Source organism: Siniperca chuatsi, linkage group LG5 (assembly GCF_020085105.1).
Source record: "Siniperca chuatsi isolate FFG_IHB_CAS linkage group LG5, ASM2008510v1, whole genome shotgun sequence".
In the NCBI taxonomy this organism is placed as follows: domain Eukaryota; kingdom Metazoa; phylum Chordata; class Actinopteri; order Centrarchiformes; family Sinipercidae; genus Siniperca; species Siniperca chuatsi.
Window position 1 is genome coordinate 3,379,052 of NC_058046.1, and position 23,074 is coordinate 3,402,125.

At 39.1% G+C, this 23,074-nt stretch overlaps 1 protein-coding gene across 2 annotated transcripts in view; it reads left to right on the top strand.

The window, feature by feature from the left end:
• The window catches only part of fras1 (Fraser extracellular matrix complex subunit 1), a 252,323-nt gene that overhangs the window by 137,100 nt on the left and 92,149 nt on the right, over positions 1 to 23,074 (top strand). For both annotated transcript variants that reach the window (XM_044195242.1, XM_044195243.1), the window contains exons 18-23: positions 4,672 to 4,812; positions 7,723 to 7,869; positions 15,700 to 15,855; positions 17,769 to 17,915; positions 19,035 to 19,181; positions 22,523 to 22,663. In XM_044195242.1, coding sequence (XP_044051177.1) covers positions 4,672 to 4,812; positions 7,723 to 7,869; positions 15,700 to 15,855; positions 17,769 to 17,915; positions 19,035 to 19,181; positions 22,523 to 22,663 — 879 coding nt within the window. The remainder of the gene's footprint in view (positions 1 to 4,671; positions 4,813 to 7,722; positions 7,870 to 15,699; positions 15,856 to 17,768; positions 17,916 to 19,034; positions 19,182 to 22,522; positions 22,664 to 23,074) is intronic.

Here is a 23,074-nt window from a genome sequence, read left to right on the forward strand (position 1 = left end):
GGAGCTGACGAGCTATCGGATGTCTGAGAGCAAATTCCAGGCTGTAAATCGCTCTCCTCTCCAGTCAGAAGCTCTCTGTGCAGACAGAGATAGTTGCTGTGTAGGAGGTTTAATGCTGCTCGATAGACAGGTCGAGCTGCAGCACACCGTCACGTACAGGAAGGGTTAACACACACCTGAACTGTGTTGGATCACTTTTCATAATGTCATAGACATTACAGTTGTTGTTTGTTTGGAATTTTGGAACACACGGTATAGATGGAGTTAAGATTGACAAACTAATTTATTTATTAATGCATTAATATTACAAATACAAATCATGCAGGTGAAATAAAGGTTGTGGCACTTGGTTATATACTTTACGGTTGTTTTACACTTGAACTGTGTTATAGTATTAGGTAGGTCTGAAGTTATGAGATACGTTTTGTGAGGTATGACAGATGCAACAAAAAGAGGAATCAGCTCTCAAGTTAATTCAGAAATGGGGACCAAGAGTCTAGGTGTGTTTGAAATTGAATGATTTTCCACCATGAACTGTGAAATCTGTAGAAAGTTGTAGTAGTCATGGATTAAAGTTCATAATTTCAACTATTCTTTGGGGTTTTATATTCAGAATTTAACTATAATTCTGCTTTTTTTTCAATCTAGGCCTTATACATCTGTCTTTTTCCACCATTACATCTGATTCTGTTAAAAATGTCACCTTGCTTTGCTGTAACATGCTAGACACAGCATGACAGATCATAGTGTACATGAAAGTGTAGTGGTGGCTGTCATCTGTGTGACTACATATCTGCTTGCCAGTTTTTATTGCAGTCCTTAAATCTGCTCTGAACTCTGAGCTTTCACAGCAGGCGAGCACCTGACCCTTTTGCAGACATTGAACACAAAAAGCACTGCTCCTGTTATTTCTGCGTTTCTTGTCCATTAACTCCTCTCACAAACCTAATTTTTTTTTAGTGTGAGGTCCTCTCTGATCCCTCTGAATCCAAATCATATTTAGCTTTTGTGAATATCTGTTTTCCTGGCCCCTCTTCCTGTGACCAGTTTGGTTTGATGACCCAACCAGAAGTTTCAAAACCTGATAACATTACTGGAAAAGTCACTGAGGTCAACAAATACTTCCAATGTGTTAAACTTAACTTTGGAGGAGCGGTCTCTTAATTTCCTTCTGTCTGAGTCTTATCTTTGGGACAAGCTTTATATAGTGACAGGAAGAATGAGACTACAGATAAAAGCAGGAGAGAAGACAGTGACGCTGTGCTTGAAGAGGTCAGTGATTCAGGAGGATCTCAGTATCAATGTACTTCTCCTTTGCATTACGAAAAAAAACAGTCATGGTAGTTGTCCCCAGTAAGGATACCTCTTCACCTCATTGTCCTTTTGGAGGATTTCCCAGTACAGCTGACTGGATGGGTACCTGAGGGAGATCCAGAGGGAGATCCAGAGAAGCTGGAGGTATCGGACATGTGGGCTTTTTCCCTTTGACCTTGACCAGAATAAGTGGCTAGAAAACAGGTAAAGGGATAGATGGAAACCTGATATCTTTCATAACCAGTTGACCAGAGAAGAAGCTTGGGGTAATTTGCTGCAGTTTAATTGAGCAGATTTAATATAATTTTAGTGATTTATAGCGCAGAAATCTGGTCAGGAACACGACTTCCAGTTTCGATAGCAGTCAAGAGTTGAAACAGCACAATTTTTCTTGATGTACTTGTAACTCCACTGCCAGAGCAGTTGTCCATTGCATTGCCATTCCCTCAAAATTGTCTCTCATAGAAGTGCATATCATAACACAGCAGAATCAATGTGATACGACACTTCAGACGAATGAGATATAACCCTTCACTAGTGTTTCTGCTGTGTAGCACGCAGAACTCTCTGCTGCACTAATGTAATGATCAGCCCTGTACTACCCGGAGGATCATTTGTGGAAGGCATCAAGGAGCACTCACACCCCCAAACTAAATCACAACCTCATCGACTGCGTCCACCTGAAATTATGACCCTATCAGCACAAAACAAAGTAATGAATCTGATTCTTTGAGCGTGTGCAGATAATGTGTGATGAGAACGCCTGCACACATGAATTTGGGTATTACAGGAATCAAAATGCGCTTTCCGCCCCACAACAAATTAGATATCCAAGCTGCAATAAAAGAACAAGAGGCTGCTTACCGTTCTTATTCGCTCCTCTCATTAATGGAATAAGTTCGACAGGAAGCCTATTTAATATGCCTCTGAGTGTTTGTTTGTTTTTGACTGTTTATATGAAGGTTTGTGTGAACTGAATGTGTTTATGTCACACAGATGTGACCAAGATGACTCTTTGTTGGTAGTGTGTTCATGGATGAACAGACATGTCGGTGGGTGGTAAACTCAATCACGGAAACATATAGTCTGCCTTCTCATCTCAGCTAACCAATTAAGTTGCCATATTTGACGGAGGGGAAGGGGATTATGGGTAGACAGCAGGGAGAAGGTGGGCGATGATGGGACGTCAGATTGATGGTTTCGGCTGACACTGTGAGTTTTCAAGGTCCTCGCTCTGACACTGAGGTGTTCCCAAAGGGTAAATGTTTTGTAGGTTGAGGCACACACACACACACACACACACACACACACACACATACGCACACAAGCTGCAGTGTTGGCTCAGGTAGAGCACCAGCCTGCTGCTGCCAGTGGCTGTCATGCAGAGTGTACACAAGACCCGGATACAACTGACAGCCCTCTCAAAGAATCCAGAGAGGAGTAATTATAAACACACACATACCTCAGTGCATATACTGTATACTAAAAAAAGTCAGGCAGTGCATACACACACACAGACACACACTTGGTGCTCCCGGCCGGTTGGTGATAGGTCTTTTGTCTTTCATTCCCACCACCACCACCAGCAGCCGGTTGGTTCGTGGCTCGGCTCAGCTGCCAGAGCTGATAGCGCTGCTCAGCTATTTGTCTTCACGCTGCCAAAGCAGACATCAAAGGCTGCACAAAAGACCTGTTTCAGGGCAGCAGTGGTGTGGAGTGAAGGGTGTGGGGCATCTAGGGGAAGGGTAAATAATCCAGGGACAGAGGGGTTGCATGAATTTGAAGCCAAGTGTAAAAAAAGACAACAAGTCGCCAAAAACTTCACACATAAAGTTAATACTGGTTAAAAATGCAACAGTGGATAGTTAAAAGCTGCATTAGGGAACACTTGTGTTAAAATGAAATGAGGTTGCAGAACAGCAGAGACCTGTAGATTTGTATTTATAGTCTAAATGAAACTCATCAGATAAGAACAGAAGAATTCAAAACCTAAAAACAACTCTCTTAGAAATCAGTGAGATAGCTCTCCAGCCAGCTCCATCCAATGTAATCTTAGATTGTTTTCTTTTTCTTTATTTCTAAATTTAAAATGATCTAGTTTCCTGTGTAATTTTCCATTTTTATGTCCTTTCATTAAATGTATCATGTAATTTATTACTACGCCATAACTACACTCAAACTGTATTCCTTTTGCTCTTTTATTTAATTTTACTCCATTTTATGAATTCTTATCTATTTTTAAATGTCGTCCTGCTGCATTTCTTTGCCTTATGTAAAGCCCTTTGTATTGTCTCTGTGTTGCAGAGATGCAGTAGTAAAAAACTTACTGCAGTAGTGGTTTTTCTGATCCTTTGGGTTTCTCTTGCTATGATGCATCATAGACATGCTAAGTTGGAAAACATGAGTGTGATGTATTTAGTTTACTCATGACACATTACATGATTTCTGAGTTTTAACGTTTCAAGCAATTAATCCTTGCTGCCATTTGGAGCCAAGTTACCTGGTGTAGCTTTAACCTCCCCACCTGCAACTTCCAAATCTGTATCCTTCAGATATAAATCATCCTAAATGATCCTTCTGGACGTTTTATGTTTCATTAGCTAAACTAAATAGTCCAAACTAAGCAGCAGAGCATATTTCAGAAGTCTTTGCTGGCTTGTGGCCCTCTTGGATCAGGCTCTCTGAGCTGGCACTGACTCTAGTGTTAATGCGTAACTTCTGATTGGTGAAGCTGGCTGCTGGCCTCATCTGAGTGTTACATTACTTCTAACTGGCAGAGCTGACTAAAAGCGCTTGAGACTCAGATTCCAAAAAAATGCCAATAGGGAAGGAACTTGTTACAGTAGAGTGACCGCAGGATAAAAAAAAATAGTGGTGAAAATTGGCTGCAGTTCAGGCTGAGATACATAGGCTGCAACTATTTATAGGTGTATACTATATTTATAGGTGTATACTATGTATAGGTGTATATAAGAGCAGTCCTCCTTCATTCAGTTTTGATACATTTATTCTGCTCCAGTAGAGCTAAATTAGTAGTATATACAGCAAAACAAACCCACACTGCCCTCAGTTGACTCACCCTACTGTAACAGTACGCTCCTGGTTGCTACTGAATGCTTAATAGTAAAAATGACTGCATCTTTTTTTTCCACAAACAAAATCCTTTCTAGAAGATTCAGTAAAATGAAAAAACAACAAGAAAATGGGTAGTCCACTCATTTTGTCATTTTATTCTTCTTATTGTTGCAATAGGAAGTGGTAAGGAAGCACAGTTGGGGGGTCGAGCATTCTCTGTCTGGCCGCAGCTTTATATGTTTTTATGGTGAATATGAAAACTGTTCTCTGTGTCCTTTTCAGAGTGTCACCCCTCCTGCTGGCTCTGTACTGGGCCATCTGCAGACAACTGTACATCCTGTCCCTCCCTGTCCAGCCTGCACGAGGGCCGCTGTGTCCCCAGCTGCCCGCAAAGCTTCTTCATCCAGGACAACCAGTGCCAAGGTGAGCACACACACACACACACACACACATTTTTATTCCTATACTTGTGAGCACACATGATGCATTCCCTTGTCCCCAACTTAACCTTAAGCCTTAACCCTAAAACTTAAACTCTCATACAGCCCTTTGAAGAGGTGAGGACTGGACAGAATGTCCTCACTTTGCAAAGATGTCCTCATTCTCAAGGTCAGAAGCTAGTCCTCACAAAGTAGTGCAAGAGCACACACCCAGAGATTTCCCTGTGCGAGAAATTTCCACTCTCTATTTTCTAGCAAACCTTGATGTTTATGCCTATTACAGTGTTTTATAATTCAGTTATGTAACTGATGCTTTAACCTTAAAGTCCTAAAATAAAATGAAACAATCACTGTCATCATTGTCATTAACAGTGCCTCTAAACCAATACAGCAATGATCAAGATAATTGTTATTCTCACACCAGTGGGACCATTAGCACTGGTGTTGTGGACTGTAGCTTGCCTCAAGCTGTTGCTGCCTTGATCCGCCTTAATCAAGAATAAACCACAGAGGCTGTAAAGCATTGCAGTTATTGGCTCACCTTCTTTGACCCATAGAAACTTGTTTCCACAGTGTAAGTAAGAAAACATGTTCAAAATGTTTTTCCTCCTCTGACTGATGCACATGTGGTTAACACCACTAAGACAATTTTGCTGGAAGGAGCACAGGAAAGAAATATCTTATTACTAGAAAATCTAATGCAACCAAAAAAGAAATAATAAAGTTGTGATTAATGATAAGTAAGTGTTTTTCGTGAAGGTAGGATTTATAGGACAACAGTGTGATCACCCATAACTAAATTTTCTTTGTATGCGCAGGGAAATTAAATGAAAATAAAACAATTTTACTGTCACCGTAAATGAGCCAAACTGTAATTGTTGGAGAGATTATTTTTATTTTTTCTTCAGAAGCAGCTTAAAGGGACTCGAGAGAGTTATGATTTGTTTGGAGGCTGCTGGATCCTGCTTCCTGGTGTTCTTGGGTCTAGACTATAGCTTTTAGTTTAGTCAGTGTAATGAAAAGCATTGATATTACACAAAATTAATTTGGCAAGCCTCAGAGATAGGTGTTAAAAATTCTGTTTGTGTTCACCACAGAATTTGATGTATTATCAGGTAAGGTCAGTGGTGAAAGCTTTTAACAGCCTGGCGCTAAAGTGGGATCAGTGAAGGTGTACTATATTAAGCACAATTAAACCAATTTCTCAAAATTACATCAAGGTCAGATTTGCTCCCACCTAACATCAAAAGCTCTACATAGCACTAAACTAAATACCATAGATAAAGTATAAATTTATGGTGGTACATGTACAATAGCTACCACAACATGGTAACCACTGAAAATAGCTTAGCAGCCCCCCCCCTAATGAAAATCCATTTGTTCTAATCTCCCATTCATTACATCGGCTCAGTTTACTGTCTCTGATCTCATTTGAATCAAGATGACCCCTTCTATCTCCCGTCTACCAGCTTTTAAAGCATACCGAATTTTCTTGTTTATCTTAACAAAAACCTGTGGTAAACATCATAGAATCTCTTAATAGTTTTATTTTTCTCCACACTTTGGCTGAGTAATTGAAATGGCAGACACAGACATATACCTAGACAGTGAAGAAAAACAAAGGGCTCAGATTACGTTTCCCCCTAGGATACCAAAATAAATGGAGTCTGTTTGCTTACTTGGCCTAGTCTCCTTCAGTGCTGATTGGCTCATTAGAAGCTACCCAGATACCCTGAAGAAGTATTGTATTTCTGTCTGCAAGAGAGTAAACTTTTACTACAAAGTTTTGGTGCTGGGGACTTTTTATGCTTGGCAATAAGACACAGCATGTAGTTAAAGCTCCATTAATCAATATTTTTTTTAGAATGGCAATGAATCAAATGACTATGAGTAATGTGAAAAGGGTGGCTCGTAGTGACAAAGCCACAAAGCATTATCGTCAACTCTGCAGCTCTCCAGAGCTTTTTAGCCTCTTTGCAGTTTTAGCAAAGTGTAGCTAGAATGTGGTGGCACCTGTCTTTACATGGGTTTATTCCACTGTAATAACATGCGTTTGAGGCTGTGGAAAAGTGCTGGAAGTAGACAACAACTGGGTTTCCATCCAAATATACAGTATGTCATCAATTATGACGACAAAGTTAGGTTTAGTGGGTTTGAAAACTTTTACTCTTCCTACAGGAGAGTTTTTCTTGATAAAGACACAATGTGCTAAATGGTGACGGGAACTGAATGAATAACAACCTTGACCAAATGGTTGTATAACAGTTCTCGGTCTGAAAAATGATCTGTTAAATATCTGTCTGCTGTAAATATTGTCCCTGATTTCACTCTCGTCTCTTTTGCAGTTGTATGGCCATTAGTTGGTGCATTAGAGTATTGCTATGTACTTTTTTGTTAAGCATCAAATATGGCCATCGCTGTACCTAATGGCCATTTATTTTTTGCAACAGCTTAAAAGCTTACAATGTGCATGATGGTTGGAAACACAGTTAATAATACTTAATGAAAACCTCTATCGTGAATAATATTTATTTATATTGTTTATACCCTCTTCTTCTCTCTCTTAAACCCCATATTATTCCTTCTCAATTGTTCCTCTTTACTCTTTTACTCTTTCTTTTCTTTTTTCCTTTCCTAAACTCCAAACTCTCATCTCCTCTCCTCTCCTTTTCATTTGATCCCCTCTTCTCTCCTCCCTCTCTGTTTCCCAAACTTCCTCTTCACTTCCCATCTTCTTCCTCTCCCTTCTGCCACACTTTACTCCTCCCACATCCTTTCTTCCTTCCATGCACCCTTTCCTGTCTCCTATGTCCTTCTCACATTAATCTATTTTTTGCCTGCTTTTGATCCTTTTCTCTTTGTCCCTCCCCTCCCTCTGTCTTCCATCTCCCAGCATGCCACCCATCCTGCCAGTCTTGCTCCGGGCCCTCACAGGCTGACTGCACCTCCTGCCCCCCGCTGGCCTCCCTACAGAGTGGCTACTGCAGGATAAGCTGCCAAGAGGGGCAATTCCTCAACGCTGTCACTGGAGAGTGCCTCAGTAAGTCAGCCTGTGTTTAAATGTGTGTGTCTGTGTTTGGGTGTGTGGATGGTGTCATGCACATTTCTATGCCACAAACGCTGCCACGAGTGCTTGTATTTTTAGCCTGAGTGGCCCCAGTGGGAATAGAACCACCAACTCTGTCAGGGTTAGTGCCTTGCTCTGCCCGCTGAGCTTTGCAGATACATAACAAGTCTTGTGTGTGTATATGTAGCTCCAATAACCTGCACCATTCATGAGAAATGCCAACCATCTTTGTAAAATAGATGTTCTCAGATTGATATGTTTTACTTAAAAGCTCTGCAGTTTGTTTCTTTTGAATTGTTGGGTCTAAAATGATCTGCAGAGCTGCAAGCTGAAGTAAAAGTCACCGTGTTTGCTGAAATAATTCTGCATTTTTGCTGCTGAGGTTTAGTAATTACAGTAGCTTATCTGATTAGTACCTCATTACCTGCTATAATTTGAATTATAGCAGCTGCTACAGTGAAATAATAAGAATGGAATAATGTGGCATCTCAAATAGTTTTCCAAAAGACACTCTTTGGTGGCTGACAGTTGGAGACAGTCTTGGATGGACATCAAAGTGGTTGAATCATTAGTGCAAAATATGCACAACTGTTATAAAATATCTGGTTCTTTGATGGAAAAATAGTTTTTGATAAAGGTACAAGCCTGTGTATTTAAACATTTAAGGAGAGTTTACCACGACTCCCAATATGCATTTCAAAAACACAAATACGATCACTGAGCCTTATATTCTGTTTTGCGCATTGCTAACCGTGAGCTAAAGCTAAAGATTACACTTTATAGAAACCTGATGGAACAACAACAGTTTAAATCAGTTTACTTTCAGATTCAGAGTCAGGTTTGATGGGGAACATTTCCTTTAATTACAGTAAAAGAGAACTTTGAAATGGGAATTTATGGCAGTGAAAAATACTTCTGGAACTACGGCTCCTCCCTATACACAACAAAATGGAGAAAAGTTTCTTCCATAAATGTATCTCCACCTCTTGGTGTAATAAAAAAAAAGAAACTTTTAATGAGTTTCTCGCTTGCAATTACGCTTTTCGGAGAAGCTCTACATGAAACATCCACCGGGATAAAGACAAGCTTTCTTCAGATCTTTGCTAATAAATACCAACCTTAGATACTTCACACTTCACACCTCGCCTCTCTTTCTCTTCCTCATCATGCACAAAAAATGCTATTTGTCTTTGGCAGGCAAAATATGATAAACTACCAGACAGAAGATAAATAGGTAAGATTGGAGTGTTTGTGTGTAAAGGTAGCTCATGGTGTTGTCCTCCTCCCTCTCGCTAGGTGATGAAATGAGTTTTTACCTATCTGGACCGCTGGCTGTAGATTAAAAACAGGCGTGTTTACATGATGGGAAGCCAGCATGGAAGAGATAGCAGGGGGGTAAACAGAGTCTGAGGGAAAAAATAGAGGCATTGACTTTTAATTACAGTTTCTGATGACACACACTGTTTGGAGATGTGAAACTGCAACCAGATTTTAGCTCACACACACACACACACACACACACACACACACACACACGTACATACATAAGTGTGCAGACACACACTGCTGGCTCGCACACGCACAAGCAGATAAGCATGGTCAAACACACACATTTGTTTGCAAAACACACACACACACACACACACACACACACACACACACATACATAGAACTTAATCTCAGATGGGTCAAGCTCAGCCAAACTCTAGTTAATAAAAGATGCCTTGTGGCACTTCTGGGCCTAGAAATCCTGGGGTCATCATTTCTGCCTGGCCAGGACACACACGCACACGCACACACACACACACACACACACACACACACACACACACACATATATATATATATATATATATATATATATCACTTTCGAACTCTTAAGATTTACACACACAGACATTTTCCTCCATTCCTCCTTTATTTTTTATTCTTGCTTTATTCTTCCCTTCTTTCTGCCATGCACACCCACACTTTATTTCTCACAAACACAAACACACACAGAGCCTGGGATTACTGCTGTCCACCCAGCGGTACCGTCGCTGTTACATAACCTCTTAAGGCGATGAGGCTTTCGCTCTCAATCATAAGTTCATATTAGAGCAGCCATCAGTAGCAGATGTCTCACTATTGGCTGTCTCCTCCTATTCTCCCACTGTCTATCTTTCTCTCACTCTCTCTCTGTCTCTTCCTGTCTGTGTCCCTCCACAGGAACTCTGATTTGATTCGTATTTGACAGCAGCAGCGTTCTTGTCACATACTTATTATGGCCATTCCAGCCAGGTGGTTATCCAAATTCCACAAGAGCTTGTCATTAAAACCCTCTTATCTAAGACTCTGCTCAGGGCCATTGCTCAGTCCTGAACTGCTGCTCATTTGTGATTTATGGTTTTGCAGAAATGCCCACATCTATTGGAGACTGAAACCTATATCTTCTACCCAAAAGAAAAGACAGTAATGATGAAAAGAAGTAAAAGATGTCACATTTGTTGTTGGGCCAGTGTTTCTCCTTGTATGAAACCTTTTAATTTTAGCTGATTTGCTTCTTTTCCATAAATACCATTTAGTTGGCTCACCTAGCTTTCTTTCCATTTTCATGTGTCATTATCCTCAACGTTGACTGAGCCAACACTGTCTCAGCCAGGCTGCTAAAATAATGACAACAGTCCCAGGTGAATGATGGGAAATAGTGACGTGGCAGAGCTGAAAAAATAAAATGTTGTTGAGATGCATTGCAAATAGCCTATAGAGTATGTAGTCTGATTTTGTAACTCGCAAAATCTCTCTTGCCAACCTGCTGCCTCTCACTCTCACCCTTCCTCTCTCTCTTCCTTTTTCCTAAATCTTTCTTGTCTGATATAAAGAGAATCAACTTATGTGCCAGTGACGAAGAAATGTTGAAATCTGAGCTCTCAAAGTCCAAATGAAAGAGAGTTTCTGGAACACTGCAGCTCAAGGCTTACAGCTACAAGAGTTTATTTGCGTCATAATTGTGATTGAGCTATTTCAACAACATATGAAGCTTAAAATAGACCTGCACATTGGATAACAGGAATGCATCACCATAGAAACAAGGCATACCAACATTGAAATAAAAGACATCAAGATCATGGTTTTATTTTCTTATTTCTTTCTGGTCAATAGAGAATAAAAACCCTCCATGGAAACACATTTAAGACACTTTGGTGCCTACAGCGACAGCTGCTGTCGATGTCTCTTTTCATGCATCCATCGTGTATTGATGCTGAAGACCAACATGAATTTGAACCAAAAAAAAAAAAATAGACCACTGATCGTTATAACTCCATTTAGCTGAATAGATAGTAAACAAATGGGACTTTTTCCAGTCTTGATTGGGAAACTGGTTTGGGTTTTTTATTAACTTGGGACCTTTTAGAGCATTTACTTTATTTACTTATTCAACATTTTATCTTTTGGTTTATTGTTTGCCCCTAAATCAGTTCATCAGAGAAATTGAGGCGGAATGCTGGCATATTTGCTGAAGTCTAGTTGCGCTCTAATTTGCAAGCTCTGTATAATTTATTTTTAGTAACGCAGGCACTAATATTTCAGTGTGACCCTGAGCCGAGCCGTGAGAATAGAAAACAGCGTTTGGACTCATGGAGGCCTTGTTTAATATTTACAGTGGTTAACATTGTAAAAGATCCAATGAACTTATCTCCCATCTGCCCTGCAGACAAATCTTACATCAAAAAAATGTTTTAGGAGTGAAACAAAAAAACTGACTAGGAGTTAACTGACAAAATGTGCAAAATATGGGAGCCCAAAATTTCTTATTTGGGAAGATAATTGTTGTTGCATCTTTGAAAGGGTTAAATCTTTTATTGCCCCTATTTCTTTCCTGGTGAAGACCCAGGCACAGAGCTAATTACAGCTTCATAGAATATGATGCACTGCTCTTTGTGCCTTAGCACTATAATTATTGTGAGCTTCATCACTGAAGCTGTGGTTTTTAATGTTCCTCACATGATGTGAACATAATTTAATTGTTGTTGTTGACCAGCTTTTTGCCAATTTTTAAGTTTTTTTTAAAAATGTCAGCTACTCGTGTAAATAAGTCCTCACAGATCAAGTTATTGTGCGCTCTTGTCCCTCATTTGTACAGTTGAAAGTTCTTCTCACGTACTTGTTCTGCATCTGTTTGAGTGACATACTGGAGCTAAGTTTGAATAATGTACAAAAAGAAAAAAAGTGTCTCCCAGTCAGTTTCCAGAACAATCATTATCCTAATTCTGACATCTAAAACTAAAATGGAAAAAGTTCTGCTCTTAACTTTTTCCATTTTTGGGGACAGAGCCAACAGTAATTCAGAACTGAGCATGAAGACAAAAGTAGGACTTCTTTAATAGCTGCATCTGTAAATCCATTCTTTGTTGGGACGACATGTCTAGACAGGGTGAAGATAGCGTCGGAGGACCACACAGCTTTTCTGTCTGCAGTGTTCTATCTTTTTTTATGCCTGTAACTTCAAATAAAGATGATGTCCCACTTTTGTTCCTCTTGCTTTCTGAACTACTGCTGCACTCAGGCTCCATCGCTGCTCAGAGAAACAAGTTTTATGCTCTTTTCAACTGCACAAAGTCACAAGGAAGCAACTAATTGAGAGACATTAGAGTCTTGATTTTCCTGTGTGACTCTTGTTAAAGAAATTTCTGCTCTATTTCAGGAGATGCAGGCAAAAAACCATGATATAGGATAATGTCTGGTATAAATCCCGCCCACAGGAGAATACGATCATCCAGAATGCATGCCATGCATTTATAACTCCAGCATACCTTTTTATGTGCTTCAAAAATGGTAACTACGCCATAAAGAGGGACTCTGAGGACCCAAATCAATACCATTTTAGTTTTATATTCAGTTTTAGTCTGCACAGTCAATAATCCCTGACGCCTGAGTTATCTTATCTCCACAGTGGAGCCATTTGTTTAGCGCCTGGAGCCGGATTGCCTGCACAGTTTTGGCAGGAGGAATGCTGATACGTGTTTTGTTGTAAAGTGATGTGATATGAAAGGTGTGGATGAGCGATGACAGAGAGGAAGTTCTTTATTTTCTTCGTCTTCTTTTACTCTGTTGATATTGGATCTGATTCAGAAGGAGAGTGTGACTCACCTGGGCAGATGCCATGTTCAGGAGATTGGAGTTTGAGTTCTACAAGCGTTTGTCAGAGGAAAAGCTGCTCTGAAGGCAGAAATAATCTCACTGTCTGAGTTAAATGTCAGCTGTTCAGAAATACGCAAGCAGACAAAAATAGCTGTTGGACACATGAAGAGAGATCAAAACATTTTTCCATTTAATTAAAACAGTTTACTTTTACTAGTTGATACATCATTGCCCCTGTTCTCAGAGAATAATCACTCAATTATGTTTTAAAAGACAAAATAAATGGGGACTACATGGACCGTACCAAACTGAGAAATAACTAATCCTAACCTAAACCAATTAACCATAAGTTTACCTACCTTAAACCCCAAGAATGGCATCGCAAGTTTGTAGTAATTTGACAAATGTACCACATAAATCTACCATAAATACACCATACCATCTACAACTTTACATAAGTGGGCATTGCCAAATGTATCTTATTTTCCAGTTCATTCACTTTCTGTCCTCTTGAATCTAAACTTCCATCTGCTGGTGCCTCTCACTTTTTAGTACTGTTTAGTCCCAAACTGTCTCACATAATTCAGCTGGACTGAGTTTGACCAAAATGAAACCAAAATGTGTAGAGCCAAACCAGCAGAGCTTTAAGCTTGGGCCACAGGGCAAAATGTAGAGATACGCAGGAGAAATGAAAATATAATGAATCATTAGTAACCAGCATTTTCCATCTCTCGGTTCAGTTGTGTAGATTAAATATCAAGTCTTTGGTTTTTAAGACTTGAGACTAAAGGTAAACAAGGTTTTGCCCTCAGGGCCCTGAGACAGACTCTGCTGGTGTAAGCAGAGTCTGTATCATCTTTTAAAAACTTCAAAACTTTCTGCATATTTTTATAGAAAATTAAACAATGGAAAAAGTACTAGTCTAAAGAAAGAACAGTGTAATAAGTATATTTAACCAAGCCCTGGAAACAGTGAGTTAAATATAACATGCCTGTGTTTGCAGCGCAAAGACGTTAAAAAAATACACCTCCTTTTTTTTTGTTTATGTCAGATAAGAATAGAAAACGTGGCAGTAGAAGTGTATTTCTTTCCTGTGTTTTGGTTTTTATTTATCCCAAGAACGCTTGGTTTAAGATTTAGGTTGTTCCAAGTGCAGTTCATTATTTTAACTCGCTTGTCTTTTATTTCATTATTTTTGCTTTTAAATGCATTTAAAATTCTCTCTGTTTTCTCATTTGTCTATTTGACTGTTAAAGCACTTCTAAACTCTCTCTAAACACCTGCAATACAGGTGTCCTCTTCCTAGTCCTGCTCATATTCTTAAAGGGTAAATCCACTGAAATACTAGTTTTGACTTGTATGCATCACCCAGTTACCCATGAGAGTGCCCAGTTATCAACAAAAACCTAGAAAGATCACCTGTCGTGTTTTCTGATTAAATCCAGATCTTGTTGTCACATGATTTGATTCCCCTGCTTTCACCTTGTAATGTTTTTGCAATTTTTTTCTCATTTACGTTAATCCTTCACAAAGAAAGAGAAGTGCTTTAATGGTCTTCTTTCTAATACCCCCACGTGATCCGCCTCTTTATCTGTTCTCACCTGCCCAACACACGACCCTCCACCTGCAGAGCTCCGTTGTTCTGCTTTTCACTGTAGATAGTTATCTCGGCACGGACGGATAGCTTTAAGGTCTGGCTCACTGTGCCAAGCAGACACAGATACCATCAGATAAAACAACACAAGGTGTTCTTCATTGTTCTGCTAATCTTGGCTCCTTTTGGGCGACCCTGCTGTGCTGAGTTCCGTGTGTAGAAACGGGTTTGTGGTTAGGTGGGAGGGGAGGGATGCCGTGTATGAGCGTAGTTAAGCAGAAGGAAAGATAGAAAGTACACCATGTGTTGTCCCCTCTGTTCTGTTTAACTAGAATTTCTTTTCCAATTTTCTTTCTCACAAAAGAAACATTACTTAGGTTTAATTAGCGCATTTTAACACCTAATTCCATTAGTTCTAGATGAGACATCCTCATTAAAATCTTCTTGTGTAACTATTCTTTAATAATTGCTCAGGTTTTCACTTGCTTTTCTGTTGTATGTCTTTCAAGAAGGCTTTGAATTCTCTGCCCCCCTCTCTGTCCTCAGTTTAACACTTCACATCCTATCAAAAAAACGATGAAGATCAAGATTTTACTGAAGAAACAGTGTTGAGTTGAAAATGATTGGGCAAAATATTTTTTATGACTTAAAAAATACAAAAAACAAAGGCTTCTTGGATTTAGACTATTGACACTGACATATAATCTTTTTGCAAAACATGCCCTTGAATGTAATTAAAAAGTCCTTATAGGTCCTATAAATGTCCTTAAATGTGATGTTCAACATTTTTTTGTGGTGACCCTGCTTTAAATTTAGTGTTGTCCATTTTAAAAATCTAAAAAAAGTTTTTGCAGTTCATCAGTTAATCTGTGCTCTGTATATTAGGACTTTTATGGTTACAGTAATAAAAAATAAACTTAATTTTGTCATTAATGTTTCCAAACATTTAATTTTGACGTAATAAAAGTACAGAAGTAGTAGCGACACGTTACCAAGTGTGGCTTTGATGGTGGCTTGATGTTTATCTGTGTACAGTGTGATGATGTGAGGAATCTAAGCCTTCCTTCCTGTGCGTGTCCTTCCTGCAGAGTGCAGTTCAGACTGTCAGCGCTGCACGGCTGACCTCCAGACGGGCATCGGTAGTGTCTGTCTGTGGTGTAAAGCGCAGAGGAGCTGGCTGCTGGGCGATCACTGCGTCTCCCACTGTCCCCGGGGCCACTACGGCTGGCATGGAGCCTGCATCAGTAAGGACTTTTAGTCTCTTGCATATATACAGTACATAACAAGGTCAGGGGTTAGGCAGTAGCTGTCCTGAATGTAAAACATGTAAGAAAAATCCAATGAAAGCTTGTATGTTTAATTCATCAGTCAAAGATCTTTAAAATTGGGGTCATTTGTTGACCTGGTAGGACCCTCTTATCCTCCGCTGATCTGACGACAACAAACAGAAAACATATTGAATTCAAAGCCAGCCAAACATTCTGCTTTATAAATAAGTCTTTACTCTGTTAGAGTGATATTCTCAGAGGTTTCTTCTTTTTATTTTGCAGTGGAATCAATTTCAGTGCTATAAAAGTACATAAGAAAGCTACTCAGAGATACACTCCCTGATTTTGTTATAATGCTCAATAGTACACCAAATCCCCAAATTTCCTCCCAGCTCAGTGTTGATTTTTTGAAGCTCAACTGTAAACTGTGTAGAGATTCAAAACAATGACTGGGCAGATATTTGGGGATTTGGAGGAGTTACTGTGTTTGAGAAAACCTGTATTCATGTTTAAACAGTTACCCAGTTACTCTGCACTAAACGTGACAGTACAAAAGGCTAGATGTTGGAATAAGACTATTTTAAAGTGTTTAAATTTTCTAGTTTGGGATTATATAGCTAAGAAAACCACCATCATCACCCCCATTAGGATCACTGTAGTCACTATTATTAATATTACCATCATCCTCATCATTACACTTATCAGCATTATCCTAATCATCCTCATTAACATCCCCATCATTATCGTGATCCTCATCATCCTCAACATCCTCATCGTCTTCATCCTCCTCCTCCTCATCATTCTTACCATCTTCATACTCATCATCGTCCTTCATCATCATCATTCAATTCAATCATCATCTGATTCTCCTCCTCCTCTTCATATCATCCTCATCCCCCTCATCATCTACGCCCTTCTCCAGTTAATCATCATTGTTATAATCATCATCCTCGTCATCTTCATCATCCTGTGTTTCAGCAGTAGCCTCTTCCTCCACACTGAGCTGCTGTAAATCTGCACACAGATTTAAATGCAGAGTGTGAACAGGAAGCTTCAGGCTGTAAGAGCAAAACCTCAGGAGTCTCATTTAGCTGAGCCCTAGACACGCACACACACACACACACACACACACACACACACACACACACACACACACACACACACACACACACACACACACACACACACACACACACACTGTAGTCACAAGCAACCAAATTAAATGTTTGATGTGTTTAGGTAACATCTCACTCCTCCTGGTGTTGATTCAGGCCTAATGATTTGAAGTTTTGCCACATTAGAGTGAAATATGAAGTTTCCATTTTTTTTCAACAATTTTTTTTAGTGTTGATGATTATTATGCAAGGCTGCATATAAGCAGTGTGTGGTGGTGGGGTGTGGGTAATCTGAGAACTTAGACCCTTGATAGTGATTAGTGAGACTTATATGTATTTTTTAACTCAAGAATATGGCTTTAATCAGAATTTTACATGATTTGTTTTTATCAAGGACTTGATATTTCAGCAGCTTTTAGTCATCCAACTTTTATAAGAGTTTCAAGATTTTCACGGTGGGCATATAATTACAGCACTGATTTCAAACTGCATATACTGTGTATCTGTTTTCCTTATATTGTACTTTCATGGTCTTTATTGATTCAGTATTGTGTTAGTTTCCAATAATACTGCATTATTTTACTGTCCTCTGCATACCTCATTCATATATTCTAAGCAGTAAGTTCAAGTGCTGGTATTGTTACATGCATCATGTTTACACTGCATTATTCTATTTTATCTCACATTTCTCTACTTGTTGTATTCTTTTAACTAAATGCTATGACCCAAAAGTTTCAACTTATGTTAATGAAATTTAAAAACAAATTTCTCCAGGATGCCATCCGTCATGTGATGCCTGCAGTGGGGCGGGGCCTCTCTCTTGTACTTCCTGTCCCGCAACCAGCGTTCTGTTGCCCTCGGGTCTCTGCGCTCCCAAATGTACCCTTGGTTACTATGACAACGGTCACAGGATCTGTCAGGGTAAGTGGGGCACCACCACTGCATCTCACCTGAAAGATAACATCTAACATATCTGAAGAACCAGAGATGTTACTACGTGCAATCTAGTAACACCTCTAAGATTACATCTGAAATAACATGGTGTTGCTGTTGTTAATGACTTTCAGGAGGTGGACACAATAATAAAAACACTAGACAGTACAATGGTTCTGTAGTAAACCAGCTCATTTTGTTTTTGAGACTTTCCTAGGTCTTGATTCAACTGTATAGTCATTTTTATGGTGAACATAAAAAAAACATGTGTGCTGTTTGTCTTTACTACTGCACTTTACTGTGTATACTGTCCTTTTCCACTAGCTGCATTATGCTGTATATGTTTGCAATGTTTGTGGCTGACGTAACTGCAATGGAAGCAGCAACTCTCTGTAGTGTTTGTACTTCCGTAAGTTGCTTTATGTTGCCTTGAAAACATTTAAAAACAGTGATTGTTAGGCATTTATTCAAGCTGACAAATACTGCTACCTGGTATTAAAAAATACTCAGACCTCATACCTCTGCCCAGGCTGCTTAATCCTCTAAATCAATCATGGGATACATGTGCCAGAGTTTACAAATAAGTGCAGTTAGTTGATGAGAAAATTGTGCAAATGTTCACAAATGCCATAACTTGACTTATTAAGAAATCCTTTAAAGGATTCCTGGATCTGCACACAAAAGACAAGAGACAGTTTTGCTTTTGTCCGTTTCCTGATTTTCTAGCAAATTTCCTTTAAATATGTTGAGTATTTTTTGAGATATCCCGTTAACTAGCAGGTAAACAAACAAAATCAAATATATTCTTGTTGGATGTAATAATGGATCAGGTAACTGCAGCCCGAAGAGCTGGTCGATCATTTGCAAACCCAACAAATGTTGTGGAATGAGGCAAAAGTGAAAAGTCTCAGAAATCGTGACGACAAATATGAAACATGATAAAACCACAAGTGTTCAGTAGGTTTTTTAGACCATCCCTGGGTCCAACAAAGCTACATTCAGCCGGTATTTGGTGATGGCAGGTGTTATTACATTCTGTCACTGATGCTTTCCCATCTGACCTTAAATCTAACCAGACCTCCACGTCGACTTTTTTGTTTTTGGCAGCGTGTGACAGCCAATGCCTAACGTGCGACATGGCCGAGGTTTGTACATCCTGCCGTGACCCAGCCAAGGTGCTGCTGTTCGGAGAATGCCAATACGACAGCTGCGCCCATCAGTACTACCTCAACACCACAACCCGGGCCTGCAGAGGTACGCCACTATCGCCATGACAACCCAACACACACTGCAGTGATACAGTGAGGGTGAGGGGATTGGATTAATAATGAGGATATGTAGTGCGCCCTTTATGATATTCATAAATTACTCTCCATCCATATTGCATGTAGTGCTGTGTGCTACATTGAGTTTATGGGGTCCATTGATCAAGTAATAAACTGTGGGACCAGATATGCAAATCCTAAACATTGTGTGTGCGTTTTAAGTCAGTATTACACCTTCCAGTGTGCAGAGAAGTTGATGAATGAGCCTCAGACTGAATCTGACTCTGTTTTATTCCCAATTCACAAATAAGATGTTTGAAAATATGTTTTGCCTCTATTCTCCTTTGTGCTTATCTCAAAGAATAATGACTAGATTGGATTTAGGTTCAGAATGTGAACAGCCCAACTCTGTTGTCACGCTGGCTTGGCACAGATATTCACTTTAATTCACAGAAAGCCATTTCATGTAAAGCTTTCTTCTCACAAATGTCACCTCGTAGACTTCCCTTTATCAACAATTTGGTTCAATGTAATGAGATTGTTCCAGGTATCAGGAGCCCAAAGGAACTGGCCCCTGAGGTGGAACCACCACTCCACATGTCTGTCACGGGATAAGCAGCTAAGCTAACTGCTAGTAGCATAGTTGGATTTCCTGTGCGGCAGCTATCAGTGCCTCCCACCTTGACAGGTAGTTTTAGCCATCCAGCCCGTGACTTAATGTTGATCTTAGTTTTCTTTTCCTCACCATGACATTTGGTGTGTACATTCATGTTCCCTACAGAATGAATAATAATAAATTTGGTGATGATATCATAAAATACACTTTCATGCTCATAACATATACTTATTTTATATAAATTACCAAAGACATTTACTGTGGCAAATCCTCTCAGGCCAATTTATTAATTTACTTCACGATCAATAAATCAATAAAGCTTTATTTGTATAGCACCCTTCATACAGGTTAGTGCTTCACATATGACTGAGTGTAGACTGTAATAGAGTAAAATAAAATAGATTAAAAGACAAAGATTAAAAAAATATGACAATGAGAAAAGGATTAAAAGCTATAATTATAATAGTTAAATAGAGTTAGATAAAAACTAGACTAAGAATTGGATCTAGTATTTAAAAAGACAGCTAAATACAATAAAACAATATACTAATTACTAATACTAAATTAAATAATCATAATAAAATAAAGTAAACCAGTCTTAATCAAAAGCCTGGCTGAAGAGGTAAGTTTTTAAGCTGCTCTCAGATCCTCTGGCAGGCTGTTCCAGCGGCTCAGGGCATAAAAGCTAAAAGCTGCCAAAAGTTTTAGTTTTGCACTTGGGAACAACTAACAGACTGGTGCCAGAGGACCTGAGGGGCCGTACCGGTTCGTATGCTGTAAACATGTAAGACATATATGCTGGTGCCGGACTGTGAAGTGCTTTAAACAAGTAAAAGAATTTTGAAATCAATACGGAAACTGACAGGCAACCAATGTAAGAACTTTAAAACAGGTTCTGGTTGAGCTGTAAAAAGTGTTGTGACAGCCATACATTAATATCTAAAATACATTAAAAAAAATAATCGATTTGTCCTGTGTCATCATGAGACACAGCCAAATAAAGTTGTGTGTCTTCAGCATAACAATGGAAAGAGATGCCGTGTTTCCTGACAACATCACCGAGGGGTAACATATATAGATTAAAAAGAAGTGGCCCTAAAATCGATCCTTGAGGAACCCCACATGTAATTTTGGAGGTTTTGGAGATGTTATTATCAATAGCAACAAAAACTTTCTGCCAGACAGTTAAGAAGAAAACCAGTTAAAAACAGTTCATGACAGTCCAATGTGATTCCTCAGTCTATTTAAAAGAATGTTTTGATCAACTGTATCAAAAGCAGCACTTAGATCAAGTAGCACCAACACTGAAAGTTTTTTGGCATCCAGATGTATCCTGATGTCATTGGATACCTTGGCTGTGGCTGTCTCAGTGCTATGATTAGCTCGAAAACCAGACTGAAACATTTCCAACCTATCATTTGAATTAATAAAATTGATTAACTGAATATACAGTTTATATACTGTATATATAAATATAAAATGTTTTTCTAAAATTTTACTTAAAAATGGAAGATTGGAGATTGGTCTGTAATTGCTGGGTATAGAGGGATTAAGAGAGGCTTCACAAGTGCAGTCTTGAATGCTGTGGGGAATACGTCTCGTTGCATCGAGTGATTAAAAATTGTAAGAACCTCCTCAGACACTGAATTATAAAACATTTTTTAAAAAGGAGGTAGGGATTGGATCAAGTGTTGTGTTCAGTGTTGTTACCACTTCCCTGAGCATTTCAGCATCAACCAGGCTAAAACTGTCTAGGTCAAAGTGTACGGTGAGCAGTGTTTCTTCAGCTTTGTGTTTTAGAGTCGAGATATACTAGATCTGATGTTGGCTGTCTTCTCTTTGAAGTGGTCCGCAAATTCATGACATTTAGAAGCCGTAAGATTGTTGCTATGGTCTGTGACTGTGTTTATGAGGTGGTCTATGGTGTTAAAAAACACTCTGGGGTTGCTTATATTAGTGTTTGTTAGGTTAGAAAAATAAAGTTGCCTAGCAGTACGAATTGATTTATTATACATTTTTTATTTTTCTGATAAGTGATAGTGTATCATATCGTTTTCTAGTACTTTCTCCTGTGTGCACTGACGTAAAGACAAGCTACTGTAACAAAGAGTTTCCCTACGGGGATCAATAAAGTATTTCTGATTCTGATTCTGAAAATCTCTTTATGAACGTGTAACTTCTTAGGATCAAAAACAAACTTTGGACCTCGACTTTTATCCATCTTATAACGTTTTTGTTTACAGAGAGCATTAAGTCCCACAGTGCTGCTAGCATGACTGTAGACTCTTTACAGTTTTATAATTATACGTTTCGCATTAGAACTGTATATTCTGTATAATGTAATCTCTCTCTGGTTTAAAAGCTCAAATTTTAGAAGCTCACACAAACACAGAGAGTTTTATTTGTCCTAATTGTGTATAATTTTCTTGTCAATAGTAATGGACCACAACACAAACACAACAGATGTTCAGGTGATAAGAGAGAAAGAAAAAAAACACAAATGGGTCTAAAATAAATTCCCTGCTGAAAGAGTTTATTAATCTCTTTTTCTCTCTCCCCCTTCCTCTCTTCTGTTCTGCTCTCACCTTTTGCTCTCGCCTTCAAAATCCCCTCACTTCTAATCCCAATGTCCCTACACACACACACACACACACACACACACACACACACACACACACACCTCCTCCTCCTCTGCTGCCCCATCCTGTTTCCAGAGTGTGACTGGAGCTGTAACGCCTGTAAAGGCCCTCTGCGGACAGACTGCCTGCTGTGCATGGAGGGATATGTGTTGCAGGATGGAGTGTGCACCCAGGGGTGCTCCCCTGGCTCTTATCAGGATGGAGACAAATGCCTCGGTCAGTCCACCAAAATGTAGATAAGCTGACCCACATCACAGTAAAGAAGAATAAATACGTGCAGCTACAATAGCGCTAGCTGCACATATATATCCTTCTTTTGTGCTGTTTTTCTATTATTTTTGTGCATTACTGACCACTTGAAGTTGCTTTCAGAGATTTTTTATCATCTATTTCTTATTAAAACAGTTAATAAACAGTAGAGGACTCAAAGGGTTCCTTTTACAAATCTAAATGGTCTGATGGTGTTTCCATGAATCTTTATTGTATGGTTGTCTTTTTAACTGTTCAGGTCAAATCTTCTTCTGAGGAACTTTAGAGTCCTTTACAGCTCTCATTTAATCTTATGTGAACTACCATATACTAATAGAATCATAATAATACAATAGTAATATATTTAACATAAGCACG